Genomic DNA, 23,474 nt, shown 5'->3' with positions numbered 1-23,474 from the left:
TGACATAAAGCAAAGGAGAAAAATGTCTAATCGTTGTAAATAATATGAAACGGAGGTAGTATAAAGCTACATAAGCATGCATGGTGCATGCATGGATTATGTATAAATATAAGAATTTTTTGTAAATTATCACCCCAAAATATACCATGTATTGAAATAACCACCCATTTTTTTTTGAAATTAAAAATAATCACCCATATTTTACAAAACATGTAGGTTTTACCCCCGACATATACTCCGACCAGTTTTCCGAGCATGGGCCTACATAACGGCTGTTTTTTTATTTTTATAAAAGTTGTTTCTCGATTTATTTTCTCCCTTGTTTCACAAACTACTCCCAAACTTAAAATTCTTCATTTTTTCCACAAATTTTACCAATTTTTACTCCAAGTTTTGCAAATTGACAAGCGAATCCTTTGAAGAACGCACTTAAATTTTTTTACACCAATTTATACAGCAAGGTAATTGAAGAACGCACTTAATTTTTATTTTTTTTAGTTATTTTGCAATGTTTAATGAAGTAGAATTCAAGTTATACGATATTTGTTGTTTGGAATGTGTTTTATTAGGAATTTAATGATGTAATCGTTGTTTTTCATTCAATTTGACTTGAATTGGAAATTAGGGTTATTCATAATGAAATTGTGGGGCACATGCTCGGAAAGCTGTCCGGAGTATATGTCGGGGTGGTAAAACCTACAGTTTTGTAAAATATGGGTGGTTATTTTTAATATCAACAAAAATGAGTGGTTATTTCAACACATGTTACATTTTAGGGTGGTAATTTACAAAAAAAATCCTAAATATAAAACCAATTAACCAAAATAGTGTACTACTTTTGTTATTATTATTATCATACTAGTACATTACAATTTAATAATAAAAATAATATGAATATTAATAATTGATATATACGTTTTATTGATAGTTTTAAGATAGTTTGGTACTCCTTCCGTTTTTTTTTATTTCCATCACTTGCAAATGCGTGGAATTTTAGGAGAATGAATTAATAATGTGAGTGGATGAATAATTTATTAACGTGAGTGGATGAATAATTTATTATGGTAAAAGTAATATAGGGACCAAGAAAGTGAAAATATGTGAGAGAGTGGTGGGGACCATGAGAGAGAGAAATGATAAATTAATTTGAGTGGGATTTAAGTAAGAGAGAAAAATAAAAAAAATATAATGTAAAATTATCATATATAGAAGTGATAGAAATAATAAAAAACATCCATAAAAGAAAAATGATGCAAATAAAAAAAACTGAGAGAGTACTCCGTAACAAGAACGGCTCAAAGCCCAAGAGTGAGAGACAATACATATGATCGAGCGTGGTATTTGGATAAGAGAGGGCTAAAAAAGGGAGCAGCCGGCCACTCTCACGTCACGCTTATCCATTTAACTATGTAATTCATTAATTATCATACCTATGATTTTTATGTCACCACACCAACTTTTCACCAAACTTTAGCACACTAAAATGATGATGCTACTAACAATACTTTGACTCTTCTTAACCTACTTGTATCCTCCCAACAATTTATACCCCTTATTTTCTAAAAAATTTATATCAAACTTTATGTATCTTCATGTATACATAAAACTATAAATAGTCAAATTCATGTAGTTTTTTTAAAATTGTATACGAGTAAGAAAATTTTGATGTACTCTAGTCATATTCTTATAGATGAGGTAAAACCTTTGTGTTGTTTTATTTTATGTCAACTAAAACTTTACTTTTTTCACCTTATTTTTTAATAATACTTTTGTTAAAATTAAATCAGAAAAACTTAAATCGGATTAGATATTATCATAATGATCAATAATATGAATCGAATCAAAAAAATATAGTTCAGATAAGATATAAAATATTCATATAAAAGTCTAGATAAGACCAGATAGTATAATATATTAGGGAAAGCGAACAAAGCCTAACCTAGCCTAGCTAAGAGATGGGTTGCCTTACCACCAAGGCAACTCCTTGACTCATAATCAAGAGCAATAAGTCTATGTTCTGAAGTCTAGCAATGAAGATCGATAATATATACGACCAAGTAAAGGGACAAAGTTGACCCAAACTTCCATTTTTTTTTGTTGACTTAAAATACTGTATTAATCCCCAGGAAACTTCCACCTACCCGATTTTTAACCCTAAGCTAGTCGCATCGAGTGAAAAGTGACGTGATGAGAGTGTTGCATGCAAATTTTTACCATTTATGGTAAAAACTGTTACCCATATGGCCATATTGTCATATCTTTTTATTTTAATTTCATTATATATTTGGCACATAAATATGCGCGTAGTCATAGACTTGACAAAATCGATTTGAATTCGGCTTATAAATTATAATCCGACATTTGAAACCAATTAGAAATTGGACAAAATTATTATGAACTGACGGAAATTCATCATAAGTAGTGAAAATTGAACTAGTCTCTCCGTCTTCAAATGTTTGTCTTGGACCATTTACTCATTTAGTATATGCGGGCACATTTTTCACCACAATATTGTAATCTTAACATCTCAGATTACGTAATAACTAGTTTGATCAGTAATATGAATTGAAATTCAATACTAACCTATAGAAATGTTTACAATAAAATAACATGACCTAAGCTCGTCAGACCAAAAACAATATTCAAATTACATAATACTCCGTAACATAATTATTAAACTTTTGAATGATTGTTTAAAGTACAATGACCATAATACTGTTAGTATAAAATCTTTGAATTTGGCTTTAAAATATTTTTAGAAGAAACAATCAATGGCTAGAATGATTGAGAATAAAAGATAAACAATATAGATTCATGGATATAAATTAACCTTGATGGATCTCTAGCTACTAGTCAGTTGTGATCATCTCATATTATTGTACCTCCTACTTTTAACATTACTTGCAGTATTTAATTTTATATATCTCATCATGCAATTATTCATGCATAGATATATAAAGTGTGGCTGCTTCAATATAAAGTTCGTTTGAGGTCATGCATATGGGATCTTAGGACTGAATTCAAATATATGGGATAGATGATGGCAGCACTAACTACTTGGGACTATGCTTGACTGCTTGTCTAGAAGGTGGATAATTTTGAACGTGTATGTACTACTTAGGTTTGAATTAATTTTCATACTTGTTAAACATCGTGTTTGATAGTTAAGAAATGGCGTTCTTGTGTAAATAATAAGTGAATTGAGGTGGGGCCAATTACACTTTAAAAATAACAGTCGTCACATTGTCTTAACATCTCTATCTATTACTCACTCAATAATCTTGATAAGCCATTTGGAAAGATAAATCATCACTATTTAAGCTACCATTACTATTTTTGGAAAATGGACAACTTTTTAAATATCGCGATATATTATTTCCAAACAGATAGAACACATGAAACAGAGTAAAATAGGTCAATACCATTTCAATGGCGAATTCACAACCACAAGATTTGATGCCTAAACATTCTTGTAAGTTTCCATAGGAAATACTTCCATCCACACAAGCTCACACCACGTGAAAAATCGAACCCCAAAATAATAGCACTAAGCTAGCTCCCACCTAATTAGCCTCTCCTTCCTAATCACATCATTTAATAATACATTAGGGCATCCACGTTCATGATTAGTTAATCGTTTTTTTCTTTGTTTACCTATTTTTTAGGATAATAATTCCATTTTCTCTATCTTTGCTGACTATGCACAATTGCACATATCTCATTTTCCTCTTTCTCTCTCTCCTCTTAACTCACACGAGCCTCATGACTACATGACTCGAGAAATAATACAACAAAGAGAAATTTATGAGAAAATTATATATAATACGTAATAGAACGTAGTTGATGCATTAGTAAAACCGGGAAATCTCATAATTATATGAATTGAAATAGTGAAACGTTACCTATAAGAAAAAAGTTAGCTTGTTTTGTGTCGACCATTACATGATTTACATGTTAATTATATTTACTCAATTATATATTTCTATTATTTACGAACATAATTTTTATTACCTTTCTTATAATTCATAATACTTTTGAAATCATTTAATATTAATGAGATTTGTAGCTATGAATACATGATTTTGTTGATACTTTGAATGATTCTAGTGATACTCTATTGATTTCATTTGTTACATAATCGATCAGCATTATGAGTAATTTTCTTTATTTATCCTAACAAAGGATGATCATATTACATACTTCATATGTAGTATTTTATTTTTCACTTTTAAAATAGGTTTTGTTTAAATAGATATTAAGGGCTTGTTTCGATTTATTGAAAAAAACTAAACTGATTGGGGTTGAACTGAATTGAACTGATTAGGATTGAACTAAACTGAATTGAACTGAATAGAGCTAAAATGAATTGCTTATAAGAGAAGAAAATTAGAAACTAAACTGAATTGAACTGAACTAATAAAAGTTAAACTAATCCAAACTAAACTGATTGAAACTGAACTAAAATGAATTAAAATTAAGCTGAACAGAACATATCCTAATACTATCTTCATACGAAGTATATTACATTTACTAAAATTAAAAAACCACAAAAGTTGAGATACAGTCGAGGTCATCCTTTCGGAGTGAGTACAATATTTCGAAGAAAAAGGAAAAAAAAAAAAAATGAAACCAAAATTTCCGGTTCACATCTTAAATTCTCTTTCACTCTCTGCCTGTCTCTGTAAATTGGGCCCACCCTCCCAACTGAAAACGACTGCAAGCAACCTGTGGTCTACCTCTGCAACTTATTACTACTAAAATAAATTTATAAATATTATTATTATTATAGTACTACAGTATAAAGTAATGTTTTAATAAAAATATTATTTAATTTAATAAAAAGATACACTACGAGTACCTTTTTTTTTCTAATATAAATATCATTGGTATACACATTAGAAGGTTTGACTCAGATCGATACGCCGACTCATATCCCATTTTTTTCTCTTCACTTTCTCTCTCTTATTCATTCTTTCCTTAACCAGTCACCTCTTTCTCTCTCCCAAAAAATATGGCGGATCAAGATAGAGTATGCTGCATGTGTGGTGATATCGGCTTCGCTGATAAGCTATTCCAGTGTTCCCGTTGTCGCTTTCGCTTCCAACACTTGTACTTATTTATCTTCTTATTTATTCGTTGTGTTTATTGGCTCTGATACCATGTTAAAATTTTAAAACAAAAACTATACATTTTCTCATCCTTTGTATATAATTTGTGTTTGTATTGTGTTTGGCCGTCCATGCTCTAATACCATGTTAAATGATAATTTTCATTTTATAGGTATTGTAGCAACTATTTTCATGGAAGCCAGGAATTATTATCACCATCATCATCCTCGTCATCATCCTCACCCATCACAAAATCATTGGACATATGTGACTGGTGTCAAAGTGAAGGTAGAAACTCCTCAACAACCAACAAACACCACAGTGGATCTTACAAGAGATCATTATCATCGTCGTCGTCGTCATCATCCATGGATCATCATCGTAATCTCCATATTCGTTCCGAGTATACGTCGGGTGAAAGAATCAAACAACACCAAGATCACCCTGGAGAAAGAGGAACTCCCAAGAACAACAACAACAACTCTGGTATACCGTCGCCTCGGCCGAGCGCTCATCGTCGCTACAAACTTCTTAAGGATGTCATGTGCTAATGATCAAATCATCGTCATCAAGTGAGTTTGTGATAGTTCTTCCTAAAAGTTGTAAGATAAGTTTAGTTTTTCTTTTCGCTTTTCTTTTTTTGGGTTTAGTGTGTGCTAGTTAATTAGCTTTTTTTAGTTTTTAATGATGATGAGTTTTGTCTTGTGTATATATTATGTTTAATTAGAGAAGCTTGATCTTAAAACTTTTTTTTTTTTTTAATTAATAGTGTACTTTATTAAATCATTACGAAGAACTTGTTATGTATAAAAATAATTATGTTTTTCTTATCTCTTTTTTATTTTGGGATGAGTGTTTGTTTAAGAATTTTGGTATGTTTAAGCCGACTTTATTCATCGTAATTTTATATACTTGTACATTATATTATTGTATTGTATTTGATTTCTTGACAAAAGGTTTACTAAAAAATAATCTAGTTTGGTCCCCTAGGGAAAAAAAAATCCTAATTTGTCTCTAAAGTAGAAAATTTACGAGTATATTATAATTGATATTATTATTGATTTGATTTAATTACTTTAATTAATTTAAAGATGTCGGACAATGCTTAGGGTACAACCAAGTGCCTACTCGGTCATCCTTGTGAATATTGTGATAGGAAGGAGGGGAGGTAATGAACTATTTAACTATTTTTAATTAATATACACTAACTACGTGAACGGCATAAGAGTTGATAACTCTTATTAAGTGCTATTGATAACTCTTATTAAGTGCTATTTATACGTCGTGTTGTACGTTATTTACTACAGTATGCTAGTAGTATATGTTATATAACTGTATAAGATCGATTAATAAAGTCCTTACAACTAACTCGTTAAAAGTAGCATCTCCTTTTTCAAGCTCATTGATTTATGTGTTAAGTACAACGACAAAATGAACTTGGAAGACGATAACGAACCATACATGTTACACACACATGCACACACTCTATGGCTCTATGCTAGTTCGTTCTTTGGTTAGTGCTAAATGTTGGAGGAATGGTTAATAATGATTTTGCAATAGGAATTTAGCTTGTATTGTTATATTAGTCACTCATATGATAGAGCAATATTTTGTCTTTGTCAATAATTGGTTAAGGGGTAGGGGGGTATGTATGTTGAATGTATGTAGTATGGTGCTTTAGAGAAAATGAAGTTGCACCTTTTTTTTATTTATTTATTTTTTTTTTTTTTTTTTTTTTTTTTTTTGGGAGTCCAATTCAATGCACTTTTTTTCATCCTTGTCCTTTTGTCAAAGGGTTCATAGTACCTAAAGCTGCTAGCTTTCTCAAATACATTGAAGGTTATTTATTGACACCCTCAATTATTAGTTTAAACTTTAAAGCTAGGCTTACTTGTTACTCTATTTCCTTTTTGAAGAAATTGATATACTTAAGAGGTTTTACAATTTTGACACTATTTGTTTTGGAATTAAGATATAATTGTTCATGTCATTTATTAGACTCTATCTTATACAATACATCTGTCTTACTTAATTATTAGAAGAATTTAATAAGATAACTCATTGCTACGCAATAGATTTAATAGTTTGTTATTCAAAGTTTTCCTTCGATTTGTATATCAAAAACTTTGAAAATCATTTTAAACCATTAAAAGGCCTTCATTAGCAAACTTTTAAGGATGCATGGACAAATCTAAATGTTCATGGCTTAATTATTTTTTTTTCTTTTTTTTTGGTGTGAAAGTCATTACGAGTACTAAATTATTAACTCATGTATATATTCTCATGTAAAACAGTATTAATAATGTACTATACAAAATTAATTATTTAAAGAAATTATTCCTTCACTACTGTGACTGTGCTAAGCTAAATTATCTGATCACCAATAAACCAACACCCAATACCTACTGAATCTATTTACATAATCAACTAATTAAATTATGAATACAGGTATTAGTTAGCTATACATATGATTGAACATTTGAAAAATGTATTTTGATTAAATGTGTAAGTTGAGGCCAAGATATATAATTGTCGTTGGAGTGTGGGCTCTTGTAAAATTAAAGGTGGGAATTAATAGAGTACAAGCAATTGCTAAGTGTATGGAGCATGGTGTGGTGCGTAGAGAGAGAAAGATAGAAATTTAAGAGAGAGAAGGTTTCTTGTCCATTCATTTTTTTTTTCTTCTAAATAGATTAGTTTTCTTTTATACACTAGGCTCCTAATATATTCTACAAAATTTTAGTGTTGAATTTGTACTAATTTGACCTTTTGTATTGGACATAGTATAGGGTGTTGGAGTAACGTATCTTTTAGATTGTACAAGTCCACAAACTCTCTTCTCAAACTAGTTTTTTTTTTTTTTTTTTTTTTACTTCTACCATCAAATTTACCCGTACCTTAAAAATAAATTTTTGGTGACGTGGAATTCTCTGATTAAAAAATAAATCTTGTTTTTATTAAATTCATGAAAAATAAGTTTAGATAGTACAAGTATATGTTTAAGAAAAATAAATTTACAACTGAAGAAAATAAATTTACAACTGAATTAAGTTACAACAAGGTTGTCTAATAAGTTTCAAGAAGTTTACATACATAACTACTTTTCGTTCGTATAAATTACGAGTATAATTGAAATATAACTATTATGTGAATAGTCCTCAAAACATTTCAATTAAAAAAATTCATAAATTATATTATTATGAATTTATAATGGTTATAGAATGAGATAATACACTTTTATAACGTAAGATAAATGAATTCTTATAAACAAATAAAAATCAACATGTTACCCTCATCGATTCTTTACATCTTGACATGGTCTTTGAAAGGACAATGTCATATTCAAACCCACATATTTCACCTTTGTTTCACCATCAAAGTACTTCCTCGTTTTTCTTCCTTCTAGACGACCTTTAATTTTAACATTTTATTATTTAATTTAAGATTGAAATTGTTTTATTCATGAAAAGGTATGATAGATACTCCCATCAACTCCAAATGTAACGTACTTGTACAGTTGTACATCTTGTACATAGTTTTTCGAGAAAAAAAAAAACCCTTCAATTTTTATTAATAATAAATAAGGTACTTGTACATACTCCTTAATGCGGAGTCGTAAATTAAATTAAAACAAATACTCGTATTACATAGCGATAACTGCCATGTATCTATGTAAGTAGTATAACATATTACATCCTTGGAGGTGCCAAAATTTTTTGGTTAAATAGAAGTCAAGAACGTTTTCTGAGTATAGGGAGTTTGAGCTCACTATAGGAAAATAATAAGAGTATAAAAGTCCCTTAAAAAAAGATAAAGAGTATGAAAGTGCCTAACCAATGCACCAATAATTATTCACGAGAAAGAACGAAGGTTTCTTGTTGTTTTTTGTTTTTTTAAAAAAATGTAAATTCAATTCTTCATCCATTGGAAATGAAATTATAACCAATGTATAATAGGTACATCTTCTATTTCTACATGTTCGTAACAACATATGATAGATTTCAAATTACTTTCTTAGAAACTTCAACATCCATACACACGCACCTAATACATCCATATATACCAAACAATTAATCACTAAAATAGCTAAAATCAACATTGAACAACGCAAAACATATACTTCCTCCATTCTATTAATATTGCAACAAGGATGAAATTACACACCTCAAAACACATTTTATATGCTCAATATATATAATTGTGTAAAAGTAAAAATTGTAAAAAGTTGATATTGTGAAAGTATTTTATGAGACGAATACAACAAGATCTCACATGACTATATTTTGCGTAACGTATAAATCATATTATATGGTCAAACAAGAGTGATGAACAGTGTAAAAAGTCCATTATTGCAATATTAATAGAATGGAAGAAGTATATAAAATAATAATGTTCTCAAAAATTACCAACAGAAATCCCAAGCTGATCATATATAGACCACAAAACTTTGTGCCAATTCTTTCTTTTTGTGTGATAAGCAATATAATGGAGAAGGACCTCTAAGCTAAAATTATGACGTGAATATAGGAAAACCAAACCATTGCCATTGAATTCATTCCCAAATAGTATTTCCACAAACTAAATGCATGGCCCCACTTTGAAAAATAATTAAAGTTGGTTCATGTGCATCTCGATCTCAATAGGATTATCAACCTCGTATTGTTTCTTCCGTTCCTATCTCGTGTCATTGTCTATGTCTCACCTTATCAATTTGTTATTTCACATGATTGTACTTATAAGTTTCAACTTCAAGCAAACTCACTTGTATTTGTATGCTCTTCTCTTTAGATTATTGAATTGGGGAAGGGGGTCACATTATTCCATTACTAGATAGCTCTTCACATCGTTCCTCTTGTCTCCGATTAACTAAGCATTGCATTTGCTTGAGAAATTGATCTTGATCAGACATTAATCCTCGTAAGTTTTTTAGCCTAGTATTATCGAGTCAGACACTTATAAGAAATTTAACCTTGTAACCTAATTTAAAGATTAAGTGGTGGATCACCGACCAACTACACATCAAGCTAGCCTTGATTAATAGTTTACTAATGTATATATATACCTTAGATTATTGTGGATCTGATTAAACCATTACATTTTACTACTCTAAATAATGTTGTATTTGGTGATTTTACGGGGTAATTATGTAAAATGAGATTGTGGAAATTAAAAGAATGGTTAGATGTCACATATATCAAGTATTAAGATATAAAAATGTTTAATTATGTTGGAATTGAAGTAGGTAAGTATTTTGTAAATTATTAGGAATAATTACTTTGGGAGTTGGAAAAAATTTGTTAAACGAGAAAAGTTGCATTTGGAAAGATGTGTGTAGGAAGGAAAATATATATAACACAAAATTACTACAGTAGCAAACATGACCGTCTTTCAGAAATGGAGAGAGTATAGTTTTTCCTACTACTTATCCTCTTGTCTCCAATTAAGCAAGCATTGCGTTTGCATGCATCAAAGGTTTCCACGCACAGGCTTAACTGTGACTAATTAATGACTTTAGCTCCCCTAATTTGGTCATTTTTACGCGTCAATCATGCCTTTTCCAGTCTACAATCGTGATTATGTTAGTCAATAACTAATCAATTAAGCTTAGCTTTATGATGAGAGTATCCATAATCCTCAATTAAATTTAAAAAGTTCATTGTGAATAAGAGCTAGATATGATAATTTTTATTATAAAAAAAAAAATAATTTTTTTTGTACAAAGCTAGATATGATAATGTACATACACATTGATCGTCCCTCGTTTAGAAATCAGTTTGGGCTCAAAGCTTACCCTTCCTCACTTCCCATTCATCAATATATAGCATACAATTATACAAAGCTTTCACCCAAAAAATATGGGATAAAATCAAAAGATACACAAAATATATTCTTATGTACCAATCTAATCCTATAAACAAGGAAATAATTGACCAAGATATATCACGAAATATTCCTAACATTTTTGTACCTACATAAGTTGTACGTAGTCATAATTTGTTGTAATAAGTAACATATGCATGCATGAATATTTCAATTTCCTAAAGTTTTAAGTACGTATTGATTCTACAAAAAAGTACTAGTAATTAAATAATAGAAATATATATGTGGTTGGTGTAAGTTGAAATGAATTACCAAGCTAAGCTTGGTCTAGTGGTAAAATTGTCACCTTCTAATTTCGAGATTCAATCCCCACTAGAGACACTTTGAGGGTGGGAATCCCTTACCCTTCCTCTCGCTCTCAAAGTGTCTGACCTGTAAATACCGGACCAAAAAAATCGTGAGGGTTTCCTTACCTTATTTAAAAAAAAAAAAAAAAGTTGAAATGAAGTAGGAGTATGGGAGTGAAGGGAATGGAGTCGGTTAACGGTCGGCAAAATTCACCAATCGATGTAGTGCTTGGAGGCCGGTGTGCGAGATTACCTAGGAATTGCGTGATGCCTCCCTTTTTTTTATTTATTATTTTTATTGCAATTTAGAGATCGAATAAGAGATTATTTGGGGGATTGAGAAAGCGCTTTTCTATTTCATTGCCACTTGAAGTATAGTAATTTTTAATATTATTATTTTTAATACTTCGTATTTGGTAATTGACGAGTGATTATATTGTTCGTTGAAATGTTGAATGCTTCCTTTAGCTAGTTTGACTAGTTGTTTGTGTTAGTATTTTGTGTCGTTTGTTTGACTATTGGCTTTTAATTAATAAGAGTACATACAAATCTCCGTACATAGTAGTTGGCTTGATTGTTTTATGAATACAAAATTATCTTTGGGAACATTAAGTATATTTTGGCTAATGTAATAGAGGATAGTAAGGTAACTAGTAAAATTGTTAGTGTATTACTAGTAATTAGAGTTTCATTTGTTTATAAATGTGTGTTCCAATTATGTTTTACACATTTTAAATACGAGGTATTTGGTTAAATAAAATTGATAAAAAAAAAAAAAGGTAAAACTGTAGGATTACGCATTATTAATGGACGATTAGACTAAACTCACTAAAGGAACTACTTTCTTTTGAAGAAAATTATATAGACACACAAAAAGATAAATTAAAAATTGGGATATAATCACTTATTTTTAATAGAAATGGAGGAAAAATCTTTATCTATGTACTCCGTATTTATAAAAGATTCATGATTGAAATTGTAAATCAAATGAACAACATGAATGATAAAGGTAACCTACAGATAAGTTAATTGAGTAACACTTAAGCTTAATTTTAGAAAGAAAAAAAATATAATATGAACAAGAGATTATTATTGTTGACAAAAAATGTGTTAAAGACATTTTCTAGAATAAAAATCATTGAATTTTCCAGTATATTTTCATAAGAGTATATGACTAAAGCACAATCTTGCAGAATTGCAGTTGGTTGATGGGCCGTGTAACACATTAACTTTATGGTTTGGGCACTGTTTGGTGTATTTTGAGTAATTTTGAAGCTAATCCTATTCAACCAATTCTGTTACACCTAATTTTTGTCAAACATAAACTACAACAAGTCAAGAATATTTATGTCAACATTTTAGGAATTTATTGAATTACCAGAAGGTATAACATTTTTAAATAATAATGGCACTCAAGTTATATTTTTAAAATCTTTAGCTTTTTTAGACTGACGGAAAATATTTAGTTATCCTACATTCTGAAGTAAATATTAACTATTTAAAAATATATATAATTATAAGAGATATGATTTGAATTCCTAATTAAACATTACATACCTTGGGCTAATACTAGTTGTAAGGTTGTTGTCATACAAAATTTTGCCTAAAACAAAATGTTACACCATACTAAATACATATACAAGGTATAGCTAGAATGAAAAAAATCACTCAATTCAATCTACATTACATATACACATATGACAATCAATTTGCCAAAAAAAACTTCATTCAGCAAATTAAAAAAAAAAAAGGTTCATTGCAAAATAATTATAATTGAAATTACCAAAAAGGTGGCTAGTATTTGCAATCCTTCCCTCCAATTTAAGGATTGAGATGAAGAGGTCTCAGATTCTAACAAAGATCCAATAGTAAAGTTGGGGTTGGAACCATAAAGATATTGCACTCCCTCAATATCATCAAACCTTAATTTAAGTTTCTTTTCTCTAGGCTTAAGACTTGGATACATGACTGATTCCTTAACGTTACTATGTGCCAACCCTAGCAAATGTCCGATTTCGTGCAATGCCACGGACTCTAAATCTACCGCCACATCTGAATCTTCCCTATCAAAATCGACTGTCCATTTTTCAGCCGCGTCAAGATGAAACCTACCATTTTCGGGTGAGAAGGCATGGGCTAACACCCCTAGGACCCCGTCGAATGGCTCTCCATCGCCATGATCACCTTTGTAAAACCCTATTTTTATGTCTGCTACGCCAAGATCTTTAGTCTCAACAAATTTAACAGGAATAACTAACGCCCATCTTGAAAAAGCGCGTTCAAATGCACCTTTTATATCATTTAAACTCAAGTAAGTGATCAAGTCATCTAGGGAATATGCATACGTAAGTGTCATTGGTATATCGCGATTCCACCTTGGTCTCCCGGGAAAATATAGGTAGTGTCGAGTCTCATGTAACGAATATGATGACCTCTTGATATCATTAGGGTGGTCCGAAATGCCACACCTAGGAGACATGATCATAGAAAGCGTACCATGATTAAGTGTACCCGTAACAGGCAGACCATAATTTTGTTGGTAACGAATTAAAACATGTTCCAAGTGATCGTCAAATTCGTTGGAGAAGTCAACCTTCTCTTCACCCTTGGGAACTAGAGGATGGTCGTAGTAACCGAAACGTTGAAAGTAACTCTTGAGCTCCGCAATGTCTTCAAATCGACTACCTTTCCTAGCATTAGCAAGTTTTCGAAATTTATGCCATGCATGAGGCTGATGTTGTTTGTGGTAGAGTTGATTAGGAGGTGATTGAATCATGGAGTTTTCGGTATTATGACATGAAGATGGAACTATGAAAAGAGATAAAAAGAGCAAGAGAGGCAAAGAATTGATAAGAAATGAAAGCATTGTAGCAATTTTTGTAAGAAGGTAATGAGTAAAGTGCACAAGTTTGAGCAAACAAATATATATGAAAGAAGAATATATATTGCATGTTTACATGTATTGTGGATTTAGTTTATTGTGAGTGGGTGATCTACTTTTATACACTGATTATATATATATTATATGTAATTAAAATTTCATTACTAACTCCTCATTAGTCATCACTTAATTATAATAAGCTAAATATAACTAACTCTTTAGTTTTAAAACTATAGGTTATACAAATGAAGTGATAGATTTGATCAAATTTGTTATGAGTTAGTCCATTTAATTTAGTTAAAAATGAAGTAGACATTTCTTGAAAACGGTCCAAAAGATTCGACCAACTATTTTATTTGGCAGTTGAAGTTCCTAACGGAAGGTAAAGGGAATGCTTGTGTTGCGGTTTTAGGGTAGTTTATGCAAGTTGAAGAAACGACGGTAAAAGTCTTCTCAAGCAACCACTGGCTGTTGCATGACATTATTACAATTTGGATTATTTTGGCACATATATGAAATTCAACTCATTCGTTGACCCGTATATCACATGAATTGACCTTGTATATATGAATTGTTCTAGCAAGCTCACATTTTTATCCCTCAATTTTTGTCCTTACACTAACAACCAGAATAGACAACCGATTTCTAATCCGTATCTAAGTATCTGACCAATTAACTAATTTTGTAAATCGGACTCTAGTATTAAGATAGTATGTGTCTAGGGGAGAGAATATTTGTAAGGAACGTAACATTTCAATATACTACACTTTTTTAGAGTGACATATAATTGGACACAGAAAGATCGAAGATTGGACTAGAGTCTCTCGCAAGCCAACCCGGCCTGAATATGTGCGCAAGACCTCTTGGGAGTTGGGGAAAAGGTAAGAAAACCCCCACCCCCAAAATTGTCTATAATAAAGGTTAATCCTACAACCTCGTAATTGCAAGATAACAACCCTCACCATTAGATAAACCTCATATGTACTTTAGAGTTTATTGTGAAAGAAAAGAGTCTAAATCTTGGTATATTACTCCATTTATATATTGGTATATTTTTAATTCACGTGGGACATAGGGGCATCACAAAAAAGGGCCCTATCAAATTCCTAAAATTGGATTCATTAGATACCCAATTGTTTCACATATAAATAAACATTCTAACCTTGTATAGTTGTATGGGCCATCCATGAGAATAAGATAGGTAATTTCAATTTTGGGCCCCTGTAAATCTAAATGCTCCTACCGTCTTACGTTTAATTAGTATTATGTGCACCATGACATAGGTGCACCACGTCTATACTTTTGAACATTTATTAAAAAAAAAAAATTTGAACATTTTACAAAAAATGAAAATTTAGTAAAAAAATATGAACACGTCACAAAAATTGAACATAAACATGCAATTTTTATGTTCATATTTTATAAATAAATGTTCATTTTGTATACACTAAATGTTCAATTTTTATTACAAAACTATTGATTTATTACGAGTCATACAAACTTCTTTCAAAATTTGTCTGACTTGTAATAATTCAAAATTTGCGATTGGTTCAGATTTTTTTTACTAAATGTTCAAAATTTGTTATTATTCATTTTTTTTACTAAATGTTCAAAATTATATGCGTGGTGCATTGCGATTGTTCAAATTTTTTTTTACTAAATGTTCAAAATTTACGATGTTCAGATTTTTTTTTACTAAATGTTCAAAATTCGCGATTGTTCAGATTTTTTTACTAAATGTTCAAAAGTATAGGCGTGATGCATTGCGATTATTTAAAATTTTAAACTAAATGTTCAAATTTGCAATGTTTAGATGTTTTTACTACATGTTCAAAATTTGCAATTGTTCAGATTTTTTTACTAAAAGTTCAAAAGTATAGGCGTGGTGCACCTAGACCATGGTGCATTTTAAAATTTGCGTCCTACGTTTATCTTTCCCCATCTAAGAGACTGCTAGTAAAGCGAGTTCGATTCTTATTCGTTACATAATTACACGATTTTAGATTTAAAACTAATGTGTAGCCCGGGCGTTGCACCGGGTTGCTTCTTTAATTATTCTTTGTGAATAAATATATTTGATATTTATAATGTTTATATATTATCAATTAGACCCTGTAATAATCAATTATATATAAGTACATTTATTTTCATGTTTATAACATAGTTGATAATTGGCTTAGATGGTTAAATAACCATCCTTCTTATAAGAGGTTGGGTGTTCGAAGTTCCCTTATCATCATCTTTTTATATGAAGTAATATTGGGTGACGTGGTATAATGATTCAAGTTGATTGAGTAGTGATGATGTGACATAATGAGATATGGAGTAGGTGACATGGCGTGGTCTACGTGGCATAAAGACATTCTCAGTAACACCTTTTAATAGATTAGTATAGATTAGACACAAGAACACAATTAACACTCTACATTAAAAAAAAAAAAAAAAAAAAAAAAAAATTAATTTACGTATTACCTTGCATTCTTTTGGTGCACAATAATTCAATAAACATTGCACATCCTTATCTATATTTTAGGTGTTGAAATAGGATTTTAGTATTGGGAAAATAAATCCTAATTTATATGTACTTTTTCTTTTCTTATAAGAAGTAACAGAAATTGATCTCAAATTTTAGGTAGTACGGAGTAATAAGCTTGTCAAAATAAGACTTTGATATTTATTAAGGTTCCGTTCACTTCGCCTTATTTTGCTGAATTGAAATTAATTTTGCTAAAGTTAAATTATTTTTACTGAACTGAAATTAATTTACTGAATTGGAATTATTTTTTTTACTGATTATCAACTTTGAAATTACTGATTTTCACTGAACATAAATTATTTTAACTAAAATGAAACTATTTTCTCAATTGAACTTTTGTTGTTGTTGTTTTTATCGAACAATAATTATTTTTACTAAATTGATATTATTACTAAATATTATTCTTTTTAAGGTGAATTGAACAGGGCCTAAATCATATCTTGCCAATTAATTTTGTTCACATTTTTTCTTTGCTATCAAATTAGTTTGATTTGCATAGCTTTAAATTGGCAAGGACCATATTTTTTAATTCTTCATTTCTTAACTACTAAAGGCTATAGTCCAACACTCTTTCTCATCATAGTATATGTCTAAATGTACCCATAAACACGTGTTAAGATACATATATCATTAAATTGTTCATATATTGAGTATTGACAATCAAAATTAGTAATATTTGTTCACCACTTAATAAATTTTATATCCTTTATTTCAAACTATTATTGCACTTTTGGAAAAGCTACAATAAAAGGCATAAAGAGAGTATATGAAAATCTAAGACATGTAACATGTTTTACATAGAATTCATGGCCTAAAACATGTTGCCATAGCGGCCTACAAATCATACACCCTAAGTCAATGCTAATCACTCCAGAAAAGTTGCATTAATTTTGGGATCCTTTTTCTTTTTTCCACTTGTCTATTTCCCGGTTAATTTGATGTTGACATTTAGCCGAGGATTAAATTCCATTGCATTATATGATTTCTATATAATAAATAAGGAAATTTTAAAAAATAACATCCGAAAAAAACACAAATTTTGATTATAACACCACAAATTTTAAAACTTTTATTATAAAACCACAAAAAAACAAAAAATTTGATTTCACCACCATATACTAACGCCATCCAAAAATCCGTTATTGGGTCCCACATAGTATATGTGTCAGTTATATATTGGATTAAAAAAACAAAAAAAAAAAGAAAAACCCTAAAATCCTAACCCAGCCACCGTACTCACCACCGGCGTCGGTTCCTCCCGCCCACCGCCGCTGCTGATTCCCCCAGCCGACCGACCACGTGAACGACTCTACACTACCGACGACGCACCACCCTAACCCTTAAACGCCGCACCCAGCCCAGCCTCAGCCCCGATTTAATTCAATTTCTGGAAACGGGTGAGGGTGGTTTTTGGGTTGGTGTGGGTTGGGGTTTCGACGACGGTTCTGGGTAGGGGAGAGAATTTCGGCGACGATGATGGTGTGGGAGAGGATTTCGGCGACGTGGGTGGTTTTTGGGTTGTGTGGGAGAGGATTTCGGCGGCGACGTGGGTGGTTTTTTGGTTGGTGTGGGAGAGGATTTCGGCGACATGGGTGGTTTTCGGGGAGGGGGAAGGCAAAATTGGGCAGCGTGGGGTGGTTTCGCCGGATTTGGTGGGGGAGATGGGTGCCGGCGACCTGGATTACGGTGTCGGCGGCTAAGGCAAGGTGATGTCGGTGGTGGTGTTATAATAAATTTTTTTTTTTTTTTTTTTGGTGTTATAATCAAAATTTGTGTTTTTTTGTGGTGTTATTTTCTAAAATTTCCTAATAATAATAATAAAATTGACGACCCTTTAATAAAATGACCCTTTAAATTGCTAGGGTTATTAATTAATCAAGTTGTATTCTTCTAGTTATTTAGTAAGATAGTATGAGAAGAAACTAAATGTAATTTTTTCAATAACCCTGTATTAAAAATTTAAATCTATTAAAAATGATGTACGAGATTAAAGTTTAAATGTAACACCTAAAATCTGTAAAGTGATTTATTTTTTTCCCTTTTTTCTTTTCAAGGATAACTCGATCGATCTTATGTAGATTATTCATGGGATTGCATATTGTTAACATCTATTATTCCTCGATAGGACCGAGATAAGTTGTTCATGAATCAGGTACTGTATCATTAGATTGATACACAATTAATTTGGATCACTGAAAATTGGATAGGCCTAGGCATCATATATTCACTGAAAAACATATACCTAACAATATTCTATGTGCTTATGGTTTACTTTACCGTCAAGTGCTAAACTTTTAGGAGATGAGATAGATGCCAAGGTTATGTATGGTTACAACTTTTAATGGAGAAATGAGTCATAAATAATTACTAGTACTACTGTCAACGGATATGGAGATAAATATTACGAGTATTTCAACGGATAATTCATGAACATATATATGATCTCATCAAATCTCTCAAATTTTACCAACAAGTATGTATCTTAAGAATGGAGATAATTAATTAGCTTAATTTCTTCATTGCCAATTTGCAATATAATCATGCATGTATAGCAAGGGACAACCTTGTAGTCTTGGCCTAGTAGTAGGCAATGAGGGGTTGAGCACTTGAGCTAGAGATTTGGGGTCATGAGTTTGATTTCTATTAGAGACACTTTGAGGGTGAAGTTTTCTTACATTATTATCTAGTTAATTGACTAACGCATCTAAAGTAATGATGTACTATGTCACAAATTTTATTTTTATTTTTTTAAATAGTTCAATTTGCATTATAGTTTGAAATTGGTGGGAAAAAAATGGATATTGTAAGCAACAAATAGTATTAACAAGATGAGACTATTTAAATAGTTAAATTCCTTAAATTCTATAAAAGGGAGGGGAGTAATGCATAATATAAACATCATACTTTAGAATGTTACTATTAATACACTACACTCTCTCCACTCATATAAAATTAAAACTTTTAATCTCGAATGTCCCAATGTTTAAGTTAGCATCTTTTGATATTTCTCCATATGCTAACTTTTATCTCTTTTCGCTTTCTCTAAAGTTAAAGTTATAAGACTACAATCTCTTATATGACTGATGTATATTCACATTTTTTTCTCTAAACCTGTAAACTCTCTTTAATCTCCGCACAAAAAAATTATACACACAATAAGTAATTTACTTAAAAAGGATATATATCGATAGAAAGAGATGAAATAATGGAATGTTCACATCCTCCTTAACAAAAGAAATCAAAGCAAGAGAGAAAAATCAATGCAAAGATGATAAACACAAGCCAAACTTCTATAAAAGGGGAAAAAGAGAAGAGGGGACCAAGAAATAGAGCAAGCGAGTGAAAGCTAGGATAAAATACATCTCTCACTTTCATGATTAACCCCTTCCAAAAAAAAAAAAAAAAGATTAATTATGTTTTATATTGAAGTGCTACACTAGTAAACTAGGGTAGTAGCTTAGCTGTATGAATATGATGATCAAATCAGGCTTCCTCGCAGGAGACAGAAAGAAAAGCTGATTGGTCTTTTACTCTCTCTCCCCTTCCACCACTTGTTACACCCTTCTTTTTGGGTCCCACTTTCACCCCCCTTCGGTTTTTTTTACCGCGTTTGTATTGTGGGAATTATTCCTCCTATCTCTTACTCAAATCCTACCATTTTCTTGGAAATTTCACTATATTTTCTTACGCCTTGTCGAATTGAAATCTCGTATAAGTCAATTTAACCTAAGTAATCAAAGTCATTTTGGAGAAGAGGAGGGGAGGGGGGGAGAGGAGGCTTCGTAAAGGATTTCACATGTCTACATACATACTATTAGTGTAAATTGATCCTAAAATCTTAAAGACGTGAAATATAATCCTTATCTATAAATAAACCATGTAATTTGGTGTATTACTATGCTAATTTTGGTGGAGATTTTTTCAAGCTCTATCTACAAGCATTACTTTAAATATGGTCACTATATTTTCTAAACTGCCTTTTTTCAACCTAGCTAGAAAGATTCTATATGTGTAAGATATAATAGTACATAATTTCGGATATCTCAAATAAATTAAGCTATAAAAGATGAAAAAGGATGATTAATACTTTGTATTGGTCTGAGTTATACACATGTATCAATGTATGTCAAGAATGAAACTACGAAAGGGTTATAGTTGTAGGAAAAATGCCAACATAATAAAGAAAAACACAATAGGATGTACTACATGCTACATACGTACCTTGATGTTGAAATTTAGAAAGATACTCTATTGTATACTAAAATTTAATGATGCTAACAAAAAAGAAGTTTATAATATAATGACATAGAATGAGACAATTTTACTAATATTGGTGTTTCCAATAACATACATACATATGCTATTTAGAATTGCCCGTAGATTATCGTACCTTGAACAACGAGAAATCTCATTCATTGAGACGAATGAAGGCGGCACAAAGGGAGCATGGATCTTCTACCATAAGTTAACTAGATAATTGGACTATATTACACATACAATGATCACTACTCCACATGGTTAATTAATAAATTAACTATCAAATTAAAGCTAACTACGTTAGCTTATTAATTGAAATACCACTAATTCCATCCTCTTGATTGACCATTTGATTGAATTCCCATTGATTAATTTCCTCTACATACATGATAGCTAAAGCTACTCAAATGACCTTATTTGCATGAAACTTGAATCAAATGATACCCTTGGTGGTGATACTGCAATTGTCACCGATGATGATGAGTTCATCCCCGAATCCGATGGAGACCCTGCAGATTAAAATTTTCAAATTAATCAACATGTTTATCGTGATTAATTACCTCGTAATCAATAACAAAACCTACTTCATCAAAACTAATATGAAGTATAAGTATATAATGAATTACGCGTATATCATTAAATGTCCCATTAGGTAGGGACACACTTTTCTTGGACTTATTTTATTAACACGGCTATTTACTCGTTTTACTTTCTTGTCAATGAGACAGAATTGCCACCGATATTTATATTAAAGGAGCGACAAAATAATTACCCACATTTTTATATTAGAGTATTTAATACATTAGCATAATACAAGTAATATTTTTAAAAATCAATTAATAGAAAATTACTTAGAATAGTTTGGGAGGGAGAAGATTGAGCATTTTCTCCTGAAGACATAGATGGTGCAGTAGAAGTAATCCGTTGATTGTTCGATTTTCGACGTCGGCGATTGTGATCAGCCAATCTTTTCCGGCAACTTCTCTTCCCATTATCAAATTCCGATAGCTGATGAAACCTAATACAAAGCATAAAATCACCATTAAATCATTTTAAAAAAACACACACACGCAAATTAAAAGGTTAATATCGTCATTTCATATTATCATTATTCATTAACGGTCATTCTTAACTAACCTAATCTAAAACCCTTAATAAGCAACAACAAAAGGACAAAAGTACCCCTCGGGATAACAAGCCCAAATGATTGGAGACCATTTTTGTTTTAAAAATCATCTCGTATTCTCTCAAGATTGTAACCTAATCACTGCCGGAGATGTAAAGGGTAAAAAGGGATTTACCGGCTGCACTGCTGGCAGAAACGCTGGGTTAACCCGGCAGCGATTACGGTAGAAGCTTTAGAGTGAAACTCGCAAACCTTATGACGGCGGTGGTAATGTTTAGCATGGCTAAGATCAGCATTACAACCTTCAGCTTGACATTTAGGTGAGTGCAACGCCGGTTCGACCGCCCTGGACCGGCGGTAGAGCCGACTGACGAGGTCATCATCGGCGGAGAAGTAAGTACGCCGACCTAAGTTCAAACCAATGGGGCGGTTCGTAAAAAGATCCGGTTCGGTTTTGGGGACTTGCATGACGGAGGAGAGTGACTCGAGAGTTAGTAAGGAGGATGAACCGGCTGTTGGGAACCCTCGTGGGTCGGAGAAGAGTGGGATTTGTGGGGGAGTGTTGTCGTAGGGTATCGAGAATGAGTCGTCGAAGATTGGACGGTGGTGGTGGTGGTGGTTGTGATGGTTTGATGGGGTGGTGAAGTCATGATTGTTGTTATTATTATTATGATTATGATGATGATGGTGGAGGTCGATGTCGGAGAGGATTAGATTAGGGGGAGGGGGGGAATGATTGTTCCATTCGTAGCGTAACATTTTTTTGTTAGGAACACGAATACTACAAGAGCGGGGTGAATTGATATTTTAAAATAATAATTAGTTGATTAGTAGTGTAACGTAGTTTGAACAGAAGAGAGTGAGCATAAGGATGATGATGAAAGAGAAATATGGGATGAAATAGATGGGATTATTGTTTGGAAACATGGGGAGTTTGTTGTTGGGAATGAACATGGAATAATGAAGAAAGATAGAGAGAATGAATAAGAGTAATACAAGTAGTAAGAAAGATGAGAGAAATGGAAAAAAAATACTTTATGGAGTTGCACACACTTTGCTTTCTCACTTGAGTAATGGCAATTGGCAAGTTATAAGCATCTCTCTCTTTCTCTCTCTTTCATGTATGGTACTTTATGAGAGGTAATTTTGGGGTTGAGAGAGGGGAAGGTATCTTTTAATCAATTATTGACTCTACTCATTACTCATTTAATTTGTCTTTATTTTTATTTTACATATCATGCTATAAGGGTTTACCTAATTTGACTTTCTCGATAAAAAATAATAATCAGATTTGAGGCAATTGGATAGGTCAGGACAATGTTGGATATAAATACAACAATGAACCGTATGGTCTGCACTTGCAATTGAGTAGATAGATTCAATATAGTATATGAGTTGC

The 23,474-nt window shown here is 31.4% G+C and overlaps 2 protein-coding genes and 1 pseudogene across 2 annotated transcripts; 1 reads left to right on the top strand and 2 right to left on the bottom strand.

Annotated features, from left to right (window-relative positions):
• The first annotated feature begins 4,907 nt into the window (after window positions 1-4,907).
• Window positions 4,908-6,111, top strand: LOC145585587 (uncharacterized). Its single transcript, XM_081642289.1, has 2 exons — window positions 4,908-5,109; window positions 5,281-6,111. The coding sequence occupies exons 1-2, from the start codon at window positions 5,012-5,014 to the stop codon at window positions 5,657-5,659; spliced, it is 477 nt and encodes a 158-aa protein (XP_081498415.1). The 5' UTR covers window positions 4,908-5,011; the 3' UTR covers window positions 5,660-6,111.
• A 5,189-nt stretch (window positions 6,112-11,300) lies between these two features.
• On the bottom strand, window positions 11,301-14,164 carry LOC145584420 (metalloendoproteinase 4-MMP pseudogene; annotated as a pseudogene).
• Window positions 14,165-21,088: 6,924 nt separating this feature from the next.
• On the bottom strand, window positions 21,089-23,117 carry LOC145585586 (squamosa promoter-binding-like protein 8). Its single transcript, XM_081642288.1, has 3 exons — window positions 22,251-23,117; window positions 21,801-21,967; window positions 21,089-21,458 (listed from the first exon to the last, which is right to left on the bottom strand). Exons 1-3 carry the CDS (start codon window positions 22,832-22,834, stop codon window positions 21,349-21,351), a joined length of 861 nt encoding a protein of 286 aa, XP_081498414.1. The 5' UTR covers window positions 22,835-23,117; the 3' UTR covers window positions 21,089-21,348.
• Window positions 23,118-23,474: the final 357 nt, after the last annotated feature.

This window comes from Chenopodium album, chromosome 16 (assembly GCF_948465745.1).
Source record: "Chenopodium album chromosome 16, dcCheAlbu1.1, whole genome shotgun sequence".
Classification (NCBI taxonomy): domain Eukaryota; kingdom Viridiplantae; phylum Streptophyta; class Magnoliopsida; order Caryophyllales; family Amaranthaceae; genus Chenopodium; species Chenopodium album.
Note: the sequence above shows the minus strand (reverse complement) of the source record. Positions and strands in the feature narration are given on the sequence as shown.